We start from the raw sequence: 22137 nt of genomic DNA on the forward strand, positions 1-22137 counted from the left end.
GTCTTTTCCAATGAGTCTGTTCTTTGCATCAGGTGGCCAAAGTGCTGGAGTTTCAGCTTCAGCATCAGTCCTTCCAATGAATATTCAGGACTGATTTCCTTTTGGATGGACTGATTGGATCTCCTTGCAGTCCAAGGGGCTCTCAAGAGTCTTCTCCAACACCACAGTTCAAAACCATCAGTTCTTCAGCACTTGGCTTTCTTTTGGTCCAGCTCTCACATCCATATGTGACTACTGGAAAAACCACAGCTTTGACTAGACAGACTTTTGTCAGCAAAGTATTGCCTCTGCTTTTTAATATGCTGTCTAGGTTGGTCATAATTTTTCTTCCAAGGAGCAAGCATCTTTTAATTTCATGTCCTAGGAAATAAAAGCAAAAATAACCAAATGGGACCTAATTAAATTTAAAAGCTTTCACACAGTGAAGGAAACCACAAGAAAGGTGAAAAGACAACCCTCAGCATGGGAGAAAATAATAGCAAACAAACCGACTGACAAAGCATTAATCTGCAAAATATACAAGCAGCCCGTGTAGCTCAATACCAGAAAAAAAATTTTCTTTAAAAAAAAAGGATAAGCTGTCGTCAATCTGGGAATGAAAAGTAGATGGAAACAGTTGGCGTGTTGAGAGAGAAGAGCTAATTTTATTGGCCACATACTGCATACTGAGAGTGAATTAATGAACAGACACACACGTGAAATGTTTTCACCCTCATGAGCCTGCAGGGTAGGTGTTCTTTTATCACACCCTTTTGTACAAATCAGAAGAATGAGGCACAAAAGAGTTATGTGCTGATGGAGGGTGGGCGAGAAATGAGTGGCAGAATCAGGATTCCAGGCAGGCAGGCCGGCTCCTGAGGCCGTGTCCTCAGCCACTGCACCGTCCCGCTCCTCTGGACCCTGCTGATGCAGTGCTCCGCGCTTGCCTGCTCTGCACTCCAGGAAGTGCTCTGGGCACTTTGTGTTTGTGCTTGAGCTTGCTCGCTCCTCATGACAACTGGATTACAGATGAGGGATCCTCGCTGAAAGCTTCTGGTCGGTATGCAGATGCCGGCAGACTGGCTCCAAAGCCTGGCTGGCCACTGCTACACCCAGTGTCTCTCAAGACGCAGGAGGGTTCTGATTTGTATGAAACATGCAAAAGGTTTCAAAGAGAGAAAACTGGGAAAGCCTGTCATAGAAGGTGGACTGTTCAAAGCTCATCCTTCTAACAAGCATTGGTGGGATGGAATCTTTTGGAAACTTTCTTAGATGAGAATCAGTACAAGCCTCCCTCCATCTGCCAGATGCCTTTTCTTGGCATGAGTGAGAAATATATCAGGGTTAAGTGCCCAGCAGAGCAGATACTGTTGGTATGAATAATATAATCGTGTACCACCATAGTTATGTGTAGAATTAGTCAGATGGTGGTGAGGATTGTTCCTGATGCAAACAGAGTTCTTTCTGCTTCTCAGAAAGCTCTCAAATCTGTTGCCCAATTCACGCTCATCATGGATGTTAGAGATAGAAGGCTGGAGTGATGTCATGGTCAGAGTTGCCAGAAAACACCAGATCCCACACATTATTGCATCATTTTCTCACAGGCCATGGATGGAAATCAGGCAAATTGGGCTTTCCCCAGGTTTAATTAAGCAGGAGAATCTAGCAAAGACACACCTCACTCTTCACGCTGTCTGGGTTTGCCTCGATATAAGAAAGCCTCATTCTGTGCAGAATTACAGATTTTTTATAATGTACAAAGAAACTCATTTTCCTTTCATAATTATAGTTTCCATTTGTGGAGTGTTTACTATAAAACAAAGACCACCTTCAATACCCCATTGAACTAGTTGAATAGCTCCGTACAGTCAGTTGCTGAGTCATGTCCAACTCTTTGTGACTCCGTGGACTATAGCTTGCCAGGCTCCTCTGTCCATGGAATTCTCCAGGCAAGAATACTGGAGTGGGTATGCCGTTCTCCAGGGGATCTTCCCGAACCAGGAATCAAACCCAGGTCTCCTGCATTGCAGTTGGATTCTTTACTCTCTGAGCCACCAGGGAAGCTGAAATATCTTATTGCTTCATCTCACTGAATCTTCACATCATCATTTTGCAGGTGGAAAAACCAAGGATTACGGAGTCTAATTGGGTCCATTAATTAATGTACCCAATGTCCCACAGCCAGGAGGTGGGAGAGCAGAAACTCAAATGGAGGGCCCGCTATCTAGGGTTGGAAGGAGAAATAGAATCAGGTACACTGTGGAATCAAGAAAGCACTGAGACAGAAAGAAAAATGCTGTCTGCTGTCATTTATACATAGAATCTGAAACATACAAGAGCCTAGTGACCGTGCAGAAAGAAGCTGACTCGCAGGTACAGAGAACAAGCTCCGGTGGTCACCAGTGGGGAAGGAAGGGGCAATAGGAATAGGGGAGTCAGTGATGCAAACTGCTAGGTATAAAATAAACTACCAGGGTATACTGTGCAACACAGGGAATATCGCCCATATTTTATAGTAACTATGAGTGAAGTGTGACCTCTGAAAATCATGGATCACTGTACTGTGCTTCCAAAATTTATATAATATCGTACATCAGCTATGCTTCTATTTTAAAAAGAGAGAGAACTTACCCAGAACACAAAACAAAAAGGGAAGAAAAGAAAGCACTGAGTACTGTCTTCCTGCCTGGTACTCCTGGACGCTTCTGGATGCTCTTCTGGTACCATCTGGTCATACCCCTTCCTTTCCATTTGGAGAGAGGGTATTTTCTCCTCCATAACTGTGCAAATCTGACTTTTTACAATGAGTGAGTTAGAACAAGATCTCTTCCTAACAGACTCTGCTGTATCTGAGGCATATCTTTCTCATCACGCTGAGAAGCTGCCAAGGACAGGACAGGGACTTAGAAGGCTCCGAGCACATCCTTTCCCCCATCTCTCTTCACTGACCTCCTGCCTTTCCCGCATCCTCCCAGGAGAGCACTTCACCTGTGTGTTCATATTCCAGCTCCGTTTGATCTCCTTCTTGGTGACAGATGGTCCAAGTGCTTTTATTACCTGATGTGGGATTTAACAGACTGCCAAGCAATGGTCGTAGCTTCATGGTTTTAATCATTTTGAAATGGAAAAACAGGAGTGAGGGTGCCCGGGCTTTAGTGGAAAATCCACCGACCATTTCCAAAGCGCCTCCTGAAAGGACCCTCAAACCAGATGACTCCTCTGCCCTGATGCCTCGATTGGGCGCTGCTGCCATGGGTGCCGAGTTTTGTTTTTAGTAACCAGCTGAATCATCTTGCAATATGAAATTCATCCATGCCAGCATGCATCTCTACAAAGACGGCAATATTTCAGAACAGAATCACACTGTCCAAAAGACCCCAGTACATGAAAGAAGAAAGTTTCCTCTTATTCAGAACCTTTTCTGGGAAAGCTGTCTTTCTACCAAGCCACAGAAACTCAGTTCTGTTTTCTTTCCCACCTGTAAGCAGCACACCCTCTCGGGAAGCGGAAAGCCATTTGCTGGAGATCACAGGGACGGACAGCCACGTAACTAACTGCAGACGTTCTTTATGTCCAGGCAGGCCTTTCTCTCAAAAGCGCACGAGGAGGTGAGCCTGCCCTCGCTCCCTGCCCCGAGAGAGTTAGGATTGATGATTCCTTCTCTAGCGAGCACTGCACTTCCTGCTCAGATGGTTTCACCTTTGGCAACTTACACGTTTTAGCACCTACAAGCAGTAACTAGCCCAGAAAACTAGTCCAAGAAACAATAACTTTGTTAACATGGTTTCTTCACATCGATAACCAAGCCCAGTGCTGTCACTGACCTGGTGAGTAAACTTCTGAAATGAATAACACGGTTATCTATTGAAACGAATTCAAGGAGCAACATTTTTAAATGATGACACTTAAATATTCTTTTTCCCTCTTCTGTTCCCTCTCTCTCCTTCTTCATCCCTTCTTTCCTTCCCTCCCTCTCTCTCCCTTTTCTTTCTGCCACCCGCTTAATCAGATTTGAAGTCCACTAATTACCGAGTTCAGTTTTGTGACAGTCTGAGATCTGACAGTGATGCTAACGTTGGAATTAGACAGACTCGCAGGCTCCCTTTGTTTCTGCATTTGACTATCAGTTGTCTTTTCTTAGTCTCTGATTCTCTGTTGTGAGTTTTGACTTGGTGCTTCTCTAAGACAGAATAATTTCTGTCAAGTTCTGGGAACTCCCCTCCTACCCGATGGAGAAGTTTTAGAGGGGGGGGGATGCGCGCCCCGTGTCGAACTTGCACTGGGTACAAATCTGCAGCACCTTCTATTAAAACGTAAAATGATCCGTTGAGTCATCCTCTCTCTGGTTTGACTCAGATGCTTTATGGAGCACTTTGCATGTCATTTCTCTATAATGATTTCCCCATGGAGAAGGGCGTCTGATAGAATCCAGGCAGACTGAAGATTGCTCTGAGTCAAATGGATCTTTTATTCTTTGAGTATTAACCCTTATCTCTCAGTTTCCCATTCTTGCCTTTTCCCTGAAGGAACCTTAATGAAGTAAATAGGTTCCACCACCCTCATTTAGCCTTCTAATCGCTGTTCATAATTTCTTCTCACATTAGCAGCGTGAGGCTCTAGGGTCATATTTCTCTGGCTGGAAGGGAACACCAGGAGAGAACAATTCACACAGATGCCCTGATAGAGAAAAATGGAGAAGGGAAATGACTTCTTTCTGTCCTCTAGCTCCTAATGTGCAAGAAGCAAATGCTAATAGGAAGCAGAGATTGATGTATGAGAAATGAATATAAATGGAGAACACAGATACAAAGAAGTAGGAATGGAGGCAAACTGGAAGTGACAAGGTAGCCAAGGGTAGGAATGGATCCACCCCAGCGGAGTAAATGGGGGCTTCGGCTGCACCCTGAGCTGGGAGCTGGCCACAAAAGAACCAAAATCAGGCATCAAAATATAGAAGAGACGAGCAGAGGAGATGATGGCAGAGTTGCATGGTTCCAGTCTACCCATTCCTGATTCCACCCTTCCTCGCTGCTCACACTCCGCCCTTACCCCCACCCCACCATCACCCAAACCCTACTGACAATAATTGTCATTTTTCAGATTGGAATATAGTTGCTTTACAGCGTTGTGTTGGTTCCTGCGTACCACAGTGTGAGTCAGCTGTATACACATATATATCCACTCCCTCTGTAAGCCTCCCTCCAGGACCCCGCATCCCAACCCTCTGGGTCATCACCGGGCACCAAACTCGGCTCCAGGGCTCTATGGCGGCTTTCCACTAGCTCCGTATTTTACACATGGTGGTGTATATAGTGGGCTTCCCTGGGGGCTCCGAAGGTAATCTGTCTGCTATGCCGGAGACCCGGTTTGATCCCTGGGTTGGGAAGATCCCCTGGAGAAGGGAATGGCACCCCACTCCAGTGTTCTTGCCTGGAGAATATATCAGTGCTACTTTCTCAGTCTGCCCCACTCTCTACTTGCCTTACCCCTTGGGGTCCACAGGTCCATTCTCTATGTCTGTGTCTCTGTTCCTGCTCTGAAAATAGGTTCATCAGTACCACTTTTCTAGATTCCATATATGTGTGTTATTATACGATATTTGTTTTTCTCCTTCTGACTTACTTGACTCTCTATGACAGAATAATTGTGCATCTTGAACAGTCTAGCATGGAATCCCTTTCCCCCATTGATTTCAAAGCATGTAATTCTTTCATCTGCTTTTTGAAATGACAGTGTATGTTCTCTGTGATTACTAAATCCAAATCATAGCCTCCCCGGGTCCCCGAAAAGCCTGGCATCACTGGGTGGGGATTCCGATAGGCGGGGCTGATGGACACCCCAGCTGATTCCAAAGCTACAGTTTCTGAGAACCTGTCCTGCACACCTCAGCCCTCTTTGAGGGGAGCGGGGTGAGAGGAGAGCAGGGTGTCAATCCATGGTTCAGTCCCCGTGGGCACTGCATCCCATTGATATGAACAAATTAGCCCTTGATTCGTCCTTCCTAGGGTGGACTTGTTTTTAAGGAGAAAAAGTTCAGATTGTTTTGGGGAAAGCCTTCCTTATTCATCTTTCCCAAAAGTTTTGTGATGGTATTTCTCCATTCCAACCAGCTATGTTATTTTGAGCATCTCTAACTTCCAAAAAAATAAAAAAAGATCCCCCCCCCAAAAAAAGATTTTTCAAGACTGTACTTAGAAAAGCTCGCATTTCAAGTTTTTCTTATACTTTCACAGAACCATTGAAATTAAAACTAGAAATATCTTGCAGGTCACCTAGTCCATTTCCTCATTTTATAGATAAGGAAGTGGAAGTGCATTGAAGTGATTGGGTTTTCACAGAGAGAAGATGAAACATGAGATCTCTGAAAAGAGTCTTGTTCAGAAACAAGCCTGTTCTCAGATGTCTCACCACCTCCTGAAGGGCCTTATCCCTATATTCTGCCCATTTTTGCAGATTCTTATTTAAAATGTCCAGCTAGATTTGATTGCCTTTAAGGTACCTTCAGACCTTAAATTGTAGGCTGTAAGATGTGTGTATGTATTTTTCTTTAAAACCTAAGGTCCACCCCAGGACCTTTTTAGTTAAGTCACTGAACTTAACTACAGGGAACTTGAGCTGTAAACTCTTTCCTAAAATCTTCCATTGAGAGTGAGAGGGCTCAGTGGGAAAGAGTCTTCTTGCAATGCAAGAGATGCTGGTTCGACCCCTGGGTCAGGAAGATCCCCTGGAGTAGAAAATGGCAACCCATTCCAGAATTCCATGGCAGGCTCCATTCCGTGGTGTTGCAAAGAGTCAGACACAACTGAGTGTCTGAGTACATAATCATAGGATTTTTTTACTGACAAAATACAATGTAGAAAAAGAAAAGTGCATAAGCAAATGTGTAATTCAATAAAAAAGCAAACAAATAACTGCCTATCACTGATGTCAAGAAATAGAACTCTGTGGCAGCACCCCTGAGACCTCCCCAGCACCACTTTCCAAGAGTCTCCTTCTGTGTCTTTTTCTTGTTTCTGTTTTTATTTTTTGGCCCTGTTGCATTGCATGTGGGATCTTAGTTCCCACACCACAGATTGAACCTGTGCCCCCTGAATTGGGAGCATGGAGCCTTAACCACTGGACCACCAGGCAAGTCCTGAAGCCTCTTTTTAGTTTCACCACCTAAGTGTGTATCCATGGATGCTGAAGTGTTATCTGTTTTCGGACTTGATGTCCATGAAATCCAAGCGTGTTGTTATTTTGTGCCTTGCTTCTCTAGCTCAGTACTCAATGTTAGGTTTGTGAGATTTGTCCATGTTGCATATGACTCTAATTTGCTCTGTATTCTTCCATTAAAGCAATATATGCATATACCTCGGTGTGTTTATTCATTCTGCTACCAGCTGACATCGCGTTGTTTCCATTAGAAGCTGAACGACACTGCTGTGACCCCTCTTGTCCAGAGTTCTGCTACAGACATGCAGAAGCATCACTTGTGTGTAGTCTCAGAATGGAATTACTGAGTGACAATCTTCAACTTCATCCAGTTCAGTTCAGTTCAGTCGCTCAGTTGTGTCCGACTCTTTGCGACCCCATGATCGCAGCACGCCAGGCCTCCCTGTCCATCACCAACTCCCAGAGTTTACTCAAACTCATGCCCATCGAGTCGGTGATGCCATCCAGCCATCTCATCCTCTGTCGTCCCCTTCTCCTCCTGCCCCCAATCCCTCCCAGCATCAGGGTCTTTTCAAATGAGTCAGCTCTTCGCATCAGGTGGCCAAAGTACTGGACTTTCAGCTTCAGCATCAGTCCTTCCAATGAACACCCAGGACTGATTTCCTTGAGGATGGACTGGTTGGATCTGCTTGCAGTCCAAGGGACTCTCAAGAGTCTTCTCCACACCACAGTCATTATATAATCCAAAGTGTTTCCCAAAGAATCTGAACCGGTGGTCAGTGTGTGAGTCCCTGTGGCTTTACACTTCACACTTTATTTATCTAATTCTCCAATTCTTTCCAGTATTGTTGATATGTAGTAAATCTTTAATTCTTTACTGCCTTTAGATTATTACATACTATCTGCTACCAACATTCTAGTATTTCTTCTAGCTCAGTCTCTGTATCATACTGTGCCTCTACAAATAGTTTACTTTTTTTTTTCCTGTGAAACCATAGCATGAATGTACTTTTGTTTTTGTTTGTGTTTGGCCAAACACAAACTCACAAACACCACTCAGCGTGCGAGATCTTAGTTCCCGGGCCAGCGATGGGACCCACACTCCCTGCAGTGAAAGCGCAGTCTTAACCACTGGACTGCCAAGGAAGACTTCGAGTTTACTTTTGAAAATGGAAATGCTAGTCATTGTCACTGATATTATGTTACCCGATAGTTTGAAAGTTTCGATTCTTTTTTATTTGGCTCTGTTTATAAGAAGTAAAACAACAACATCAACAGCTAAAATTACCCCTCCAGTTGGGGCCTGCTATGATGGTTCCTAATTTTTTTCAACTGCACAGTCAAAACCATTGTCACAAACCATATCGGTAAATTGAACTTCCTCCTGAAAGGTCAAGGAAAATGGAAGTTTATGTTGAAGTAGGAGAACCATTCAGAGCTATTAAGGATTTGATGATACAATTCTAAGTGCTTCCTCCTAATAACGGCCTTAAATTTCAGTTCCCTAGCCACTAGCTAGTACACAGACAGATGGAGTGTTTGAGTAAATAAAGAACATGGAATGCTTTAGTGCTCCATGTCAGGCCCTCGATTTAGCTATCTAAAGGCATTAGAAACATTAAGTGACAGGCACTGCAGTTTTCCATTAGAAAATGCCAAAATTGGATTGCTTTCCACTTTAAGTAAGAAGTTTGAGTCCTGATGTGATTGAAAAGTGTTTCCAATCCCAAAGTAATAACTTCATAATTTTAATGGCACAGTGCACTCTAAAACTTCTATAGACTTGATAACTTTCTTTTATACAAACTAACCCTTACAGTTCTGTAGTAAGTGACTTTTTAAAAATGCTTCATAAGAGCAGAAATTTACTCAGCAAATACTAAATAATTTAGTGTTTGATTCACAGAAGTGTTTACTTAATGCACTGTTTCTAGGAGAAGTGTGGTTGGAATTTCAAGTGAAATGGTTTGTAATTTGGTCTTTTTCATTACCTGCAAGGCGTATTCATGTCTCCTCTTATGAAACTTTGTAAACATGACACATTATCTGAAAAACTTAACATTCTACTTTTTTGTGAATTGCAACTTTTCAGGTTTCCCATTGCAGTTCTTTTTCTTTTCTTGGCTTTTCGATGTAGACTTTTACCTTCAGAACTCAGTGTTAGACATTTTAATTTCTGAATATGACCCAATAGTGAATGAAGAGTGAACGAGGGAGTTAAGCAGTGAGTCTGTATTCATTAACACTTCATCTCTGAATGATAAAGAGCTGTGGTCTGTGCAGCTTTTTGAGAGGATGAGCATACTCTGATAAAATGACACTAATTATCTTTTACTGCCAAACCATAGGATAAGATGATTGGGTTATATGTATGTGTACTTGTGCAGCTGGGGGGTTTTTTGGCCTACAAAAAGAATGAGATCCAGCCAAAACCCAAATCAGAACCTTTGGAAAGCTTCCTTACAATCTGATTTCAGCTAATGTCTGCACACTTTAACACATTGTCTAATGCTTAGCGTAAAGACTGGCTGTCAGATTCCTATATGCTATTCTGGGCTGTTACTCACTACAAAGTACTTCATTCTTAGATCCCATGGGGCCTGCTACAGATTTCAGGATTTGCTGCATTAGGAGGGAAAATGTGTTTCTATATTAGTACGGCAGGTAAAAAACAAAAACTTAATAAAACATAATGCATTGATAGGAGAACCAGATTTGTGGTTGGCATTGGTCAGTCCAAAACAGGAAAATGAGAATTCCTAGAAGAGCACCGATGATAACTGGGGCATGGGGAGGGCTGACTGATTTCTAAAAGAAGAAGAAAAGCAGCGTGTTCCATTATGCTTGAAGAGGGGCCAGCGGGGAGGGGTATGATAAGCTCTGGTAGGAATGTAAAAACCAAGAGGCGCAGAGTGGGCTTGGCATGGCGTTGGAAGGGTTATCCAGGAATAATGCAATAAAAGTCAAGAAAATCCTCAGACAGATTAGAGTCTAGCAACGGCTTCATGGGAATGATAGATATTTTTTCCTTTTTGTTATATTCACTAGTATGTTGTGTTTTTTTTTTTTAGATTCCACATACAAGTGATATCAATACAGTATTTGTCTTTCTCTGTCTGACTTATTTCACTTAGCACAATATCCTTCAAGCCCATCTGCTGCTGCTGCTAAGTCGCTCAGTCGTGTCCGACTCTGTGCGACCCCATAGACGGCAGCCCACCAGGCTCCCCCGTCCCTGGGATTCTCCAGACAAGAACACTGGAGAGGGTTGCCATTTCCTTCTCCAAGGCATGGAAGTGAAAAGTGAAAGGGAAGTTGCTCAGTCGTGTCCAACTCTTAGCGACCCCATGGACTATAGCCCACCAGGCTCCTTCGTTCATGGGATTTTCCAGGCAAGAGGACTGGATCAAGCCCATCTATGTTACTGCAAATGGAAAATTTTCATTCTTGTTACATCTGAGTAGTATTCCATTGTGTGTCTGCATATATGTGTGTGTGTATATATATATTCTGGCCTGTAGAATTCCAGGGAGTGTATGGTCCATGGGGTCACAAAGATCAGAAACAACTGAGTGCCTTTCACTTCACTTCATACGTACATATATGCTTTCTTTATCTTCTCTTTTCATCTGTTGATTGACTCTTAGCTTGCTTCCATGTTTTAGCTGTTATAAGTAGTGCTGCTATGAACATTGGAGTGCATGTGTCTTTTCAAATTAGAGTTTTCTCCAGGTACATGCCCAGGAATAGGATTGCTAGACCATATGGTAGTTCTGTTTTTAGTTTTTCAGGGAACTTCCGTACTGTTTTCCATAGTAGCTGCACCAATTTACATTCTCACCAATAGCGTAGAAGGGTTGCCTTTTCTCCACACACTGTCCAGCATTTATTATTTGTAGACTCTTGTGTCTGTGTGCATGTGTTTGTTTTTTTAATTTATTTTTAATTGGAGAATAATTGCTTTACAATATTGTGTTGGTTTCTGTTACAATATTGTGTTGGTTTCTGATACATCAACATGAATCAACCATAGGTATACATATTATTTGTAGGTTTTTTGTTGATGGACTTTCTGACTTGTGAGGTGATACCTCGTTGTAGTTTTGATTCAAATTTCTCTAATAATTAGTGATGTTGAACATCTTGTTGAACAATCATGTGATTGTTGGCCATTAGTAGGTCTTCTTTGGAGAAATGTGTATTTAGACCTGCTGATTTTTTTATTGGATTGTTTGCTTGTTGTTGTTGTTTGGTATTGAGTTGTGTGAGATTTTTATATGTTTTGGATATTAACCCCATGTCAGTCACATCATTTGCAAATATTTTCTCCTATTCTGTAGGTTGTCTTTTCATTTTGTTTTGTTTTTTTTTTACAGTTTCCTTTGCTATGCAAAAACATTTAAGTCTAATTAGATCCCATTTGTATATTTTTGTTTTTATTTCCTTTGCTTTACGAGACAGATCCAAAAACTATTGCTATAATTTATATCGAAGAGTGTTCTGCTGTGTATTCTTCTAGGATTTTTATGTTCTTCCATTTATGTCCTTAATCCATTTTGAGTTTATTTTTATATATGATGTGACATTAATTTTATAAAGAGTAACATTTTAATAGCATTCTTTCTCGTTTCCCTAGCACCACTTACTGAAGAGACTGTCTTTTCTCTATTGTATATTCTTGCCTCCTTTATCATAGATTAATTGGCCATAAATGTGTGAGTTTGTTTCTGAGCTCTCTGTTCTGTTCCATTGATCTATATGTCTGTTTTTGTGCCAATATCATACTGTTTTGATTCCTTTAGCTTTTACTGTAGTCTGAAGCTAGGGAGCATGATGCCTCCAGCTGTGTTCTTCTTTCTCAAGATTGTTTCGGTAATTAATAGTCTTTAGTGTTTCCATAAAAATTTTTAAATTATACTTTAGATCTGTGAAAAATCCCCTTGGTATTTTATAGGAATTGCATTAACTCTGTAGATTGCCTTGGGTAGTATGGTCATTTTAACAGTTTCAATTATTATATCTTTCTAGCTGTTTGTATCATCTTCAGTTTCTTCCATTAGTATCTTTTTAAAAATACTTAGTTTATTTATCTATTTTGCTGTACTGAATCTTTAGTTGAGGCATGCGAACTCTTAGCTGCAACATGTGAGATGTAGTTCCCTGATCAGGGATCGAAACCAGGCCCCCTGCTTTGGGAGCGTGGAGTTAGCCACTGAACCACCAGATAAATCCTCCATCAGTATCTTACAGTTTTCCCATTACAGGTCTTTTACCTCCTTGGGTAGGTTTCTTCCTAGATATTTTATTATTTTTGGTGCAATAGTAAATGAGATTGTTTCCTTAATTTCTTGTTCTGATTTTTCATTGTTAGTGTACAGAAATGCATCGGGTTTCTGTATATTAATTTTGTATCCTGTGATTTTACTGTCTTGATTGATGAGTTCTGGTAGTTTTCTGGTGGCATCTTTAGGGTTTTCTATGTTTAGTATGTCATCTGCAGAAAGAGGCCATCTTACTTGTGAACTGGAAGCTGAGAACCCACCTGCTGCCGTGACTTCATCACTGCTGATGACTATTCTGCCTGTTGGTGGGCCCTTGCCCAGTCCTGCTGCGTGGCAGTCAGCCCCGCTCAGACCTCAGAACTCCACACTGGCTTCCCAGGTGGCATGTTGGTTTAGTTCATATTCCCTTGCTCAGCCATGGTCCCTAGAACAAACCTCTGGGCTAGGATACGTAGGGCTAGAGGAGCTGGTGGCATCAGCTCCACATATTATGCTAAAATGTCCCTCTAGGTTTAAATTCTCCTTTTCCTAAAAGTAACTTCTCTTCAAGTATCTTGTTCCCTCCATTTCGTCCAGGATACCATGGTCTAGCCTATCAGATCTTCCTCACCTGAAACCTGTGTGAGCAGAGGTTGGGTTTCTGGTTCCTCCTCTCCCAGAAGGCTTTTTTGTTTGTTTGTGTTTTATGTGTTATTTGTGTGAAAAGCATTATAAATCTATTACAGTGTGGTACCCTACAACCGGCTGTGTTAGTTGTGTACCTTGGCTAACTGTGTTGAACTTAAGAACAAATTGGACTTACAAACATGCTCTTGAAACGGAACTCATTTGTATGTAGGGGACTCACTGTTAATGTATTTCCAAATAATATATGCATCAAGGTAGAAACCCAAATGAAAATTAGGAAGTATTTTGAACTGAATGAAAATAAAAGCTCAACATTTCAAAATCTGTGGGGTGCTGCTAAAGTATCTAGAGTGAAATGCATAGCATTTAAGTTTTCATTAGAAAAGATGAAAGATCTCAGATCAGTGAATTCAACTTCCACCTTAGGAGACTGGTAAAGAAGAGCAGATTAAACCCAAAGTAAGCACAAGAAAGGATAAAATAATGAGAGCAGAATTCAGTGTAATAAAAACCAGAACGTAATCAATGTAAGCAAAAGCTTGTTCTTTGAGAACATCAATAAAATTGATAAACCTTGAGCCAAAGTGATCAGGAAAAAAAAGACATGACACAAATTCTAGTATCTATATTTCAAATCCTGAAAGATGATGCTGTGAAAGTGCTACACTCAATATGCCAGCAAATTTGGAAAACTCAGCAGTGGCCACAGGACTGGAAAAGGTCAGTTTTCATTCCAATTCCAAAGAAAGGCAATGCCAAAGAATGCTCATACTACTGCACAGTTGCACTCATCTCACATGCTGGTAAAGTAATGCTCAAAATTCTCCAAGCCAGGCTTCAGCAATACATGAACTGTGAACTTCCAGATGTTGAAGCTGGTTTTAGAAAAGGCAGAGGAACCAGAGATCAAATTGCCAACATTCGCTGGATCATCAGAAAAGCAAGAGAATTCCAGAAAAACATCTATTTCTGCTTTATTGACTATGCCAAAGCCTTTGACTGTGTGGATCACAATAAACTGTGGAAAATTCTGAAAAAGATGGGAATACCAGACCACCTGACCTGCCTCTTGAGAAACCTGTATGCAGGTCAGGAAGCAACAGTTAGAACTGGACATGGAACAACAGACTGCTTCCAAATAGAAAAAGGAGTATGTCAAGGTTGTATATTGTCACCCTGCTTATTTAACTCATATGCAGAGTACATCATGAGAAACGCTGGACTGGAAGAAGCACAAGCTGGAATCAAGATTGCCGGGAGAAATATCAGTAACCTCAGATATGCAGATGACACCATCCTTATGGCAGAAAGTGAAGAGGAACTAAAAAGCCTCTTAATGAAAGGGAAAGAGGGGGACTTCCCTGGTGGTCCAGTGGTTAAGACTTTGCCTTCCACTACATGGGGTGCAGGTTCAATCCCTGGTTGGGGAACTAAGATCCCACATGCCTTGTGAAAACGAAAACATAAACCAGAACCAATATTATAACAAGCTCAATAAAGACTTAAAAAAAAAAAAAAAAAGAAAGTGAAAGAGGAGAGTGAAAAAGTTGGCTTAAAGCTCAACATTCAGAAAACTAAGATCATGGCATCTGCTCCCATCACTTCATGGGAAATAGATGAGGAAACAGTGGAAACAGTGTCAGACTTTATTTTTGGGGGCTCCAAAATCAGTGCAGATGGTGATTACAGCCATGTAATTAAAAGACCCTTACCCCTTGGAAGGAAAGTTATGACCAACCTAGATAGCATATTAAAAAGCAGAGACATTACTTTGCCAACAAAGGTTTGTCTATTCAAGGCTATGGTTTTTCCAGTGGTCATGTATGGATGTGAGAGTTGGACTGTGCAGAAAGCTGAGCGCTGAAGAATTGATGCTTTTGAACTGTGGTGTTGGAGAAGACTCTTGAGAGTCCCTTGGACTGCAAGCAGATCCAACCAGTCCATCCTAAAGGAAATCAGTCCTGGGTGTTCATTGGAAGGACTGATGCTGAAGCTGAAACTCCAATACTTTGGCCACCTCATGCGAAGAGCTGACTCATTGGAAAAGACCCTGATGCTGGGAGGGATTGGGGGCAGGAGGAGAAGCGGACCACAGAGGATGAGATGGCTGGATGGCGTCACTGACTCGATGGGCATGAGTTTGAGTAAACTCTGGGAGTATGTGATGGACAGGGAGGCCTGGCGTGCTGGTATTCATGGGGTCGCAAAGAGTCGGACACAACTGAGCAACTGAACTGAACTGAACTGAGAGGGTGAGAGGTGCCATTGGTACAGATTTTACTGGTATTAAAGGAAAATAAGGAAATACTATGTGTAACTTTATGCCAATAAATTTGACAATAGTTTTTGAATTGAATTTATAATTTAAACTCCAGGCCCTAAAAAGTCAATGGGAACTGATAAGCAAGTTAGACAAAGCTGCAGGATACAATATGAACATGCAAAAGTAATTTATATATCTATATACTCACAATGAAAAATCAAATCAGAATTGTAAATTAAAAACAAAGCCATTTCTAATTGCATTAAAAATATTAATATCCAGTTGTAAATCTGACAAAAGATGTGACCTTGGTTTGTGCAAAGGGCTTTTAGATATGACACCAAAAGCATGATCCATTAAAGAAAAAATTGCTCCCTGGACTTCATCAATGAAGACTTTCTGCCTTTTGAAAGACACTACTAGGAGAATAAAACGACAAGCTACAGACTTGGAGAAAACATTTGCAGATTACATATCTGATAGATATAAGATATCTGATAGATATAAGAGCTTTTATAAAGAACGTTCAAAACTCAGTAGTAAGGAAACAACCTAGTATAAAATGGGCAAAGAATCTCTCCAGAGAAAATGTATGAAAGTGAACATGTTAGTCGCTTGGTCATACCTGACTCTTTGCGACCCCATGAACTATAAGCCTACCAGGCTCCCGTGTCCATGGGAGTCTCCAGGCACAAATCCTGGAGTAGGTTGCCATTTCCTTCTCCAGAGGATCTTACTGACTCAGGGCTCAAACTCAGGTCTCCTGCACTGCAAGCAGTACCATCTGATCCACCAGGGAAGCCCCAACACTTCACTCAATGTGGGGCATGAACCCACGACCCTGAGATTCAGAGTCTCATGCTCTACCGAGAAAATGGATAGGTGACAAATAAGCACATGAAAGAGTCTCAATATCTTCAGTCACTGGAGAAAAGCAAAGTGAAATCACTGAGAGATGCCACAGTGCACCTATTAGAACAATGAAACTTAGAGAGGCTGGCCATACCTCATGGTGGCAAGGATGGGAAAGAAGTGAGCTCTCATCCATTGCCATTGAAAGTGTAAAATGGCGCAGCCGCTTTAGAAAACAGGGGCTGTTTCTTTATAAGTTAGACTTATACATACCAAATGATCCATCAATTCTATCTCTGGGTGTTTACATGAGAGAAAGGAAAGCTTACGTTCATACAGAGATTTATACACTCATCCAGAGGAGCTTTATCTTGTAACAACCCAAAGCGGAAATACCCAAGTATCCACCAGTAGGTGAATGGATGAGTGCAAGGGAGAGATTGTTAAGGGATGTAAAGAGACTTGGTGGTGAAGAATATGTTCAGTGTATCGATTGTGATTATGTTCAAAATCCATAGATTTTGGTATTTGCGGGCAGTCCTGGAGTCAATTCCAGTGGATACCAAGTGACTACTGTATTCAGAGAATACGTTTTTGGACTTCCCAGGTGACACTAGTGGTAAAGAACCCACCTGCCAATGCAGGAGATGCAGGAGACACAGGTTCCATCCCTGAGTCGGGAAGATCCCCTGGAGAAGGAAATGGCAACCCACTCCAGTACTCTTGCCTGGAGAATCCCATGGACATAGGAGCCTGGTGGGCTACAGTCCATGGGGTCACAAAGAGCTGGACACAACTGAAGTGACTTAGTATTGTTTCACAGTTGTGAAAATCTGCCAAAATATGTCAAGATTGCATGCTCTAGGCTATTCAATTTTATGGTGTGTTAAAACTCTTTAAAAAATAAATAAGAATGCCTTCTCTGGAAGTCTTGTAGTTAAGACTCCACACTTCCACTGCAGGGGACATGGGTTCAATCCCTGGTCAAGGAACTAAGATCCCAAATGCCAGGCGACACTGCCGAGAATTTGTTTAAATTTTTTAAAATGAAAAAATAAGAATAAAGCCAAAAAGAAAGTAAGACTCACTATTGAAATTCATATTAGTGTAAACATTACTGGAAAATTGTTGCGTGCTAAGTCACTTCAGTCGTGTCTGACTGTTGTGACCCCATGGACTGTAACCTGCCAGGCTCCTCTGTCCATGGGATTTTCCAGGCAGGAATGCTGGAGTGAGTTGCCATTTCCAACCCTAGGGGATCTTCCTGACCCAGGGATCAAAGCTACATCTCTTATCTCTCCTGCATTGGCTGGTGGGTTCTTAACCACTAGCGCAACTATTAGGTAAATTAAATGGATTTTTTACATTTGTCAGTGGACGCTTTTTAAAGCAAAGAACCCCTTGTAAAAGTAATCTTCACCATTGAATATATCTTTTTCTTGACTCCTAATGTGATATACTGTATTTCCTTGAAGAGAGTGTACATCCAGTCTGCTGGAGCCATGATAGCACACTTCCACTTCTTTTCAAGAGCCTTTCATGACAGTAGTAGGGCTATGTAGCTGTGTTTTGTCTGAAGTGCTGGAGGGCAATTGTGATAGATAAGTGGCTACATCCACTCCATCATACACAGTCCGTTTCATTCCCATGTTAAATCACATATTGTGATTAGATGTTTAACCGCTTGGCATCTTGGCCAAATTTCAGCCCAGAAACTTAAACACGTGCTTCATCAAGGCAGCATTGCCAATACTTCTGAATGATTCATTTCCTCTTAACACACAGTTCAGTTAATACTTGCACTGGGACTCAGTATGTGTGAAAGTTCCCTTTCAGTCCACTAACAAAATCAAAACTACCAAGTCTTAAAGTGGGTATGTGTTTTGAGTGTTTGGGGTGTTCCATTAAAAGACCTGGCTTTGTTTCCGTGGGGTTTAAAATGACGCAGTGAGGGGAGAGGAGAAAAGTCAGCCATAGAACACAGCTTTCCAGATGTTTTATGAGCTCACGGTGCTGACTGAGCAGAAGATGCTAGCGGGCGGTTCTGCGCCTTCCCGCTGGCTCGGTCAGGGCGGGGGCTCGCAGGAGGGCAGCGTCCTTTCTCACCGTCTCTCTGGCTCGGGGAGCCGCGCTGACCCGGGCTGGCTTGCTGTCTTTCAGGGTGTGAACGGCATGTCTGTGGATGAGAAGCCTGGCTCCCCCATGTACGTGTATGAGTCCACAGTCCACTGCACCAACATCCTCCTGGGCCTCAATGACCAGCGCAAAAAGGATATTCTCTGTGACGTGACCCTGATCGTGGAAAGGAAGGAGTTCCGGGCCCACCGCGCCGTGCTGGCCGCGTGCAGTGAATACTTCTGGCAGGCGCTGGTCGGACAGACGAAGGATGACTTGGTGGTCAGCTTGCCCGAGGAGGTACCGTGCTTTGGTTCGTCCGCGTGGCTGCCGATCGAGGCCTGTTGGCTGGGAGGTGGACCGGGAGGTGGGCGCAGCGTCACATCCCCGCTCGCGGGTTGATGATCAAGTTACCCACATGTTAGGTTTGTGGCTGAGCCGGTTTCTATTTGATGCATTTCAAGTCTCGGAAGCATGAATCTGAACCTCACCTGTGGCTCGCAGCCTCTCGTAGTTTCTAATTCACTTACTCTTGGGTTTTGAGTCGTTGGACCGAAGTTTAGTACAATCCTAGATGTGGGATCTGAATCACTGGGACTGTTGCTATGATTTTTCTCTTTCAAATGGTTGAAGGAACACTTGACTTCCCTTGAGAGTAAAAGAATGAAAGTATTCACAGCCCCTTCCTTGCCCAGGGGGCAAAGTAAAAGCAAGCGGTTGTTTTCACAGTTAATATAGTAAGATTCTAAGAAATGTAAACTTTGCTTTTCTCACCATTGTTGAAAATACCCTACTCAGGTTTCTTGATTACTTTGGGGGGGACAGTCACTTCTGTACCTTGGGGACCCTGGTGGATGCACTTGCTCTGTCCAGAGATGATACTCAGTTGACTAGTTTGAGCTGCCAGCACTCAGGAGATGGGCTTGATGCTGACAGACCATTAAATTGGTCGCCCCGTGGAACTGCCCATGCTCTTTCTCTTCTTCCATCATCCTGACTCCTCCTCATTTTTGTGGGACGAAGGGTACCAGTGGGCAGCCTTAGGCTTTGTGTTCAGGCCAGAATCCTTTCCTGTGCGCCACCACCACTAGGGCCACCGACAGTTGTGCAAGCTGTGCACTGCACAGCTCACATCCATAGTCGTATGAAGAGAGCCCCAGAGTTGTGCCATGACCCTCAGAGCAGCTCTTCACAGCACTCCTAGGAGAAGCCAAGGACCCAGTCACCCTGAGGGAACGACGGGTGCAACTGGCTTGAAGTCCCAGAGGTCCTAAATCCAGTGCCTCCAGAGGCCTGGAAATCAGATAAATGAATAAAGCAGCTTGTATATAAAAAGTGGCCTTCCCTGGTGGCTCAGCTGGTAAAGAATCTGCCTTTAATGCGGGAGACCTGGGTTTGAACCCTGGGTTGGGAAGATCCCCTGTTGAAGGGAACAGCTACCCACTCCAGTATTCTGGCCTGGAGAATTCCATGCACTCTATAGTCCATGGGTTACAAAGAGTCGGACATGCCTACTATATAAGAAGTAGGCAATGGTGAGGCAAGCATCTGCTCTGCAGAAAGACATTCAGGTTCAACCTAAGAAATAAACGTTCACACTACTATATACAAAATATAAAATAGATAAAACAGCAAGGAAGCTAGGGGAGCTTTATTGATACTAGTCAAAATAGACTTTAAGACAACATTATTTGCACGGGGAGCTGGATTCAATATCTTATAATAACCTGTAATGGAAAAGAATCTGATAAAGAATATAGATACATATATATTCCTATATATAAGTTTGACACACTTTGCTGTACACCTGAAACAATTTAAATCAGCTCCTCCTCAATTTTTAAAAGTCGCTCTATACCCCCCTCCAAAAAAACCCAAAATAGACAGGGAGTCAGAGGGGTCACCAGATCTAGTCCCCTGTTAAACAATGTCTGCAAAGCAGGAGAGTGGCCAGCTGGCAAAGTGAGGGTGACACAGCAGTTTCACATGAATATTCTTTGTTATGTGCCCGTGTGAAAGGCTCCATTACTCCTCACACCACTGGCAAGAGGATGACTAAGAAGGTCCCAACACAAGATGCCAGTCAGCTGAAGGTCATGTAATCGGGGCTGGGGTAGGGAGGGACGTTTATGTGCCAAGTGACGCGGGAAGGCCGAGGAGAGGCAGCTGCCTGGTGACTAGTGATCCTGAGCTGGACTGTCCTCGTCTGTGTTAATGGGCAGCTATTTAATCCATCATGAGGTGAGAGGATAAATATATAAAAGTCTCCATTTAAACTAGTAGGACTTCATCAAATGTAAGACTCTTTCTTCGTCTCTCGAGGGGCGGGTGTCAAGAATGCCTGTTGAATTTACTTTCGCTCTAGAATTCTCTGAAAATATCTGACAAGAATCCCACTTATCCAGAATGGTTTTGAGGACGGGGTGGAGTTTACAGTTAATTTACCATCTGTATCTGTTTGAGAACCACCTAATTTATGTTTTTTACTGCTTTTAAAAAGTTAGATTATCTTAAAATATATTTACAAATGAAAACCATATTTGAATAATTTAGTCTCTCTTCCATGACTGCTGACCACATCTTAAAACTCCCTGGACCCTGGACCTTATAAGCTCTGGCCTCCCCCCACCCCAGTAAGCTCTGTAACCCTCGTCTAGTCACTTAACCTCTCTGAGCCCCATTTCTTACCTGTAAAAACCCCTAAAATTCTGAAGTCCTTAAATTATGTATCATAATACAATGCCAAGGCAGTAAAACCTAACCTACAAGTTTCTTTTTAGATCAGACCCCTGATGATCACTTACTTCCTTGGCACTGGGCACTCTGAAGTCAGAAGCACACTGCAGAGATGTCACACAAAAACCTGCCGTTGGAACTTTTCGGTTGCTTGTGTTCCAGTTAAGTGAGAATCTGCTAAATGCTGATTTTCTTCTTTCTAGTCGTGTGAAATGATTTCTGCCCTGTGTCATCTGCATTTCCAAGTCATTAAAACGTTCTGGTTATTTATGTGCCTGAAACCTTCAGATATAACAACGTTTTTTTCCTTTCCTATAATATGTGAATTCATATTGTCAGTAACCCAGCCCTAAGCATCTGGCTGATGGGCATGCAAGCAAACCCCCATGGTATTTTCCTTTGTGGGTCTGTGATTTTTTTCTGAGACCCCCCTCTTCCGAAGCCTGCTCCTCTGCTCAGAGCCCCCTCCTGTGGCCCCAACAACGGGCGTTGTTTTCTGTCCTTGTTGTGGGCGCACTGCAGGATCCTTGCAGGCTGAAAGATCATTGTCCTACTTAGTTCAGTGAATGACTTCATCGAATTTGAATTAAGTGGTGAATAAACAAACATCAGGAACACTACCTTGAAAAGTAGCTGCCTGGAACTCACTGGCATTTGGTCCCTATGATGTAAGGAAAAGCATTTCATTAGCTCCTTGGAAATCTTCATCATCATCCATCATGGTCAGATCACCTTCTGGCCCTTGTCCCAGCCCTGTTCTTACTCGTCTCACTTCTGTGCTCTCGGCCGGCCGGCCTCCAAGCTTCTCATGGACCAGCACGGCCAAATCCAAAAGCTCCATCTTTGGCTGGGAAATCTCCAGATACGAACTGCTCCCCTCCCCACTGCCCTGCTTAGTCGGCTTAGGCCCGACCCGGCTCCGGCCCGCACCTGCCATCCCCTTGTGCGATTCTGACCCCTCAGACCCCCGACGGGCAGCGCCAATTCCTGCAGAGCTGAGCCCACCACAGTGCCAGGGCAGTCTCTCAACTGAAAGGGGCCTCCTGGAAGTTAAAGAGTCAAGAAATCGTCTTCCTCCCCCCCCACCCCCCCCACCCCCGTCAAAATGGGATGACAGAGAGTCCCTAG

General features: G+C 42.9%; 1 protein-coding gene across 7 annotated transcripts in view; it reads left to right on the forward strand.

Annotated features, from left to right (window-relative positions):
* BACH2 (BTB domain and CNC homolog 2) overlaps nucleotides 1-22137 on the forward strand; it is a 373875-nt gene that overhangs the window by 267780 nt on the left and 83958 nt on the right. For 3 of the 7 annotated variants that reach the window (XM_070450108.1, XM_070450114.1, XM_070450112.1), the window contains exons 4-5: nucleotides 3468-3587; nucleotides 18319-18573. The exons of 1 other annotated variant lie outside the window; for it this stretch is intronic. In XM_070450108.1, the coding sequence (XP_070306209.1) occupies nucleotides 3549-3587; nucleotides 18319-18573 (294 nt within the window). In that variant the 5' untranslated portion in view covers nucleotides 3468-3548. The remainder of the gene's footprint in view (nucleotides 1-3467; nucleotides 3588-18318; nucleotides 18574-22137) is intronic. 3 more of the 7 variants (XM_070450109.1, XM_070450110.1, XM_070450111.1) reach the window with 1 other exon arrangement.

The sequence above is a fragment of the Odocoileus virginianus genome, chromosome 19 (genome assembly GCF_023699985.2).
Source record: "Odocoileus virginianus isolate 20LAN1187 ecotype Illinois chromosome 19, Ovbor_1.2, whole genome shotgun sequence".
NCBI lineage: Eukaryota > Metazoa > Chordata > Mammalia > Artiodactyla > Cervidae > Odocoileus > Odocoileus virginianus.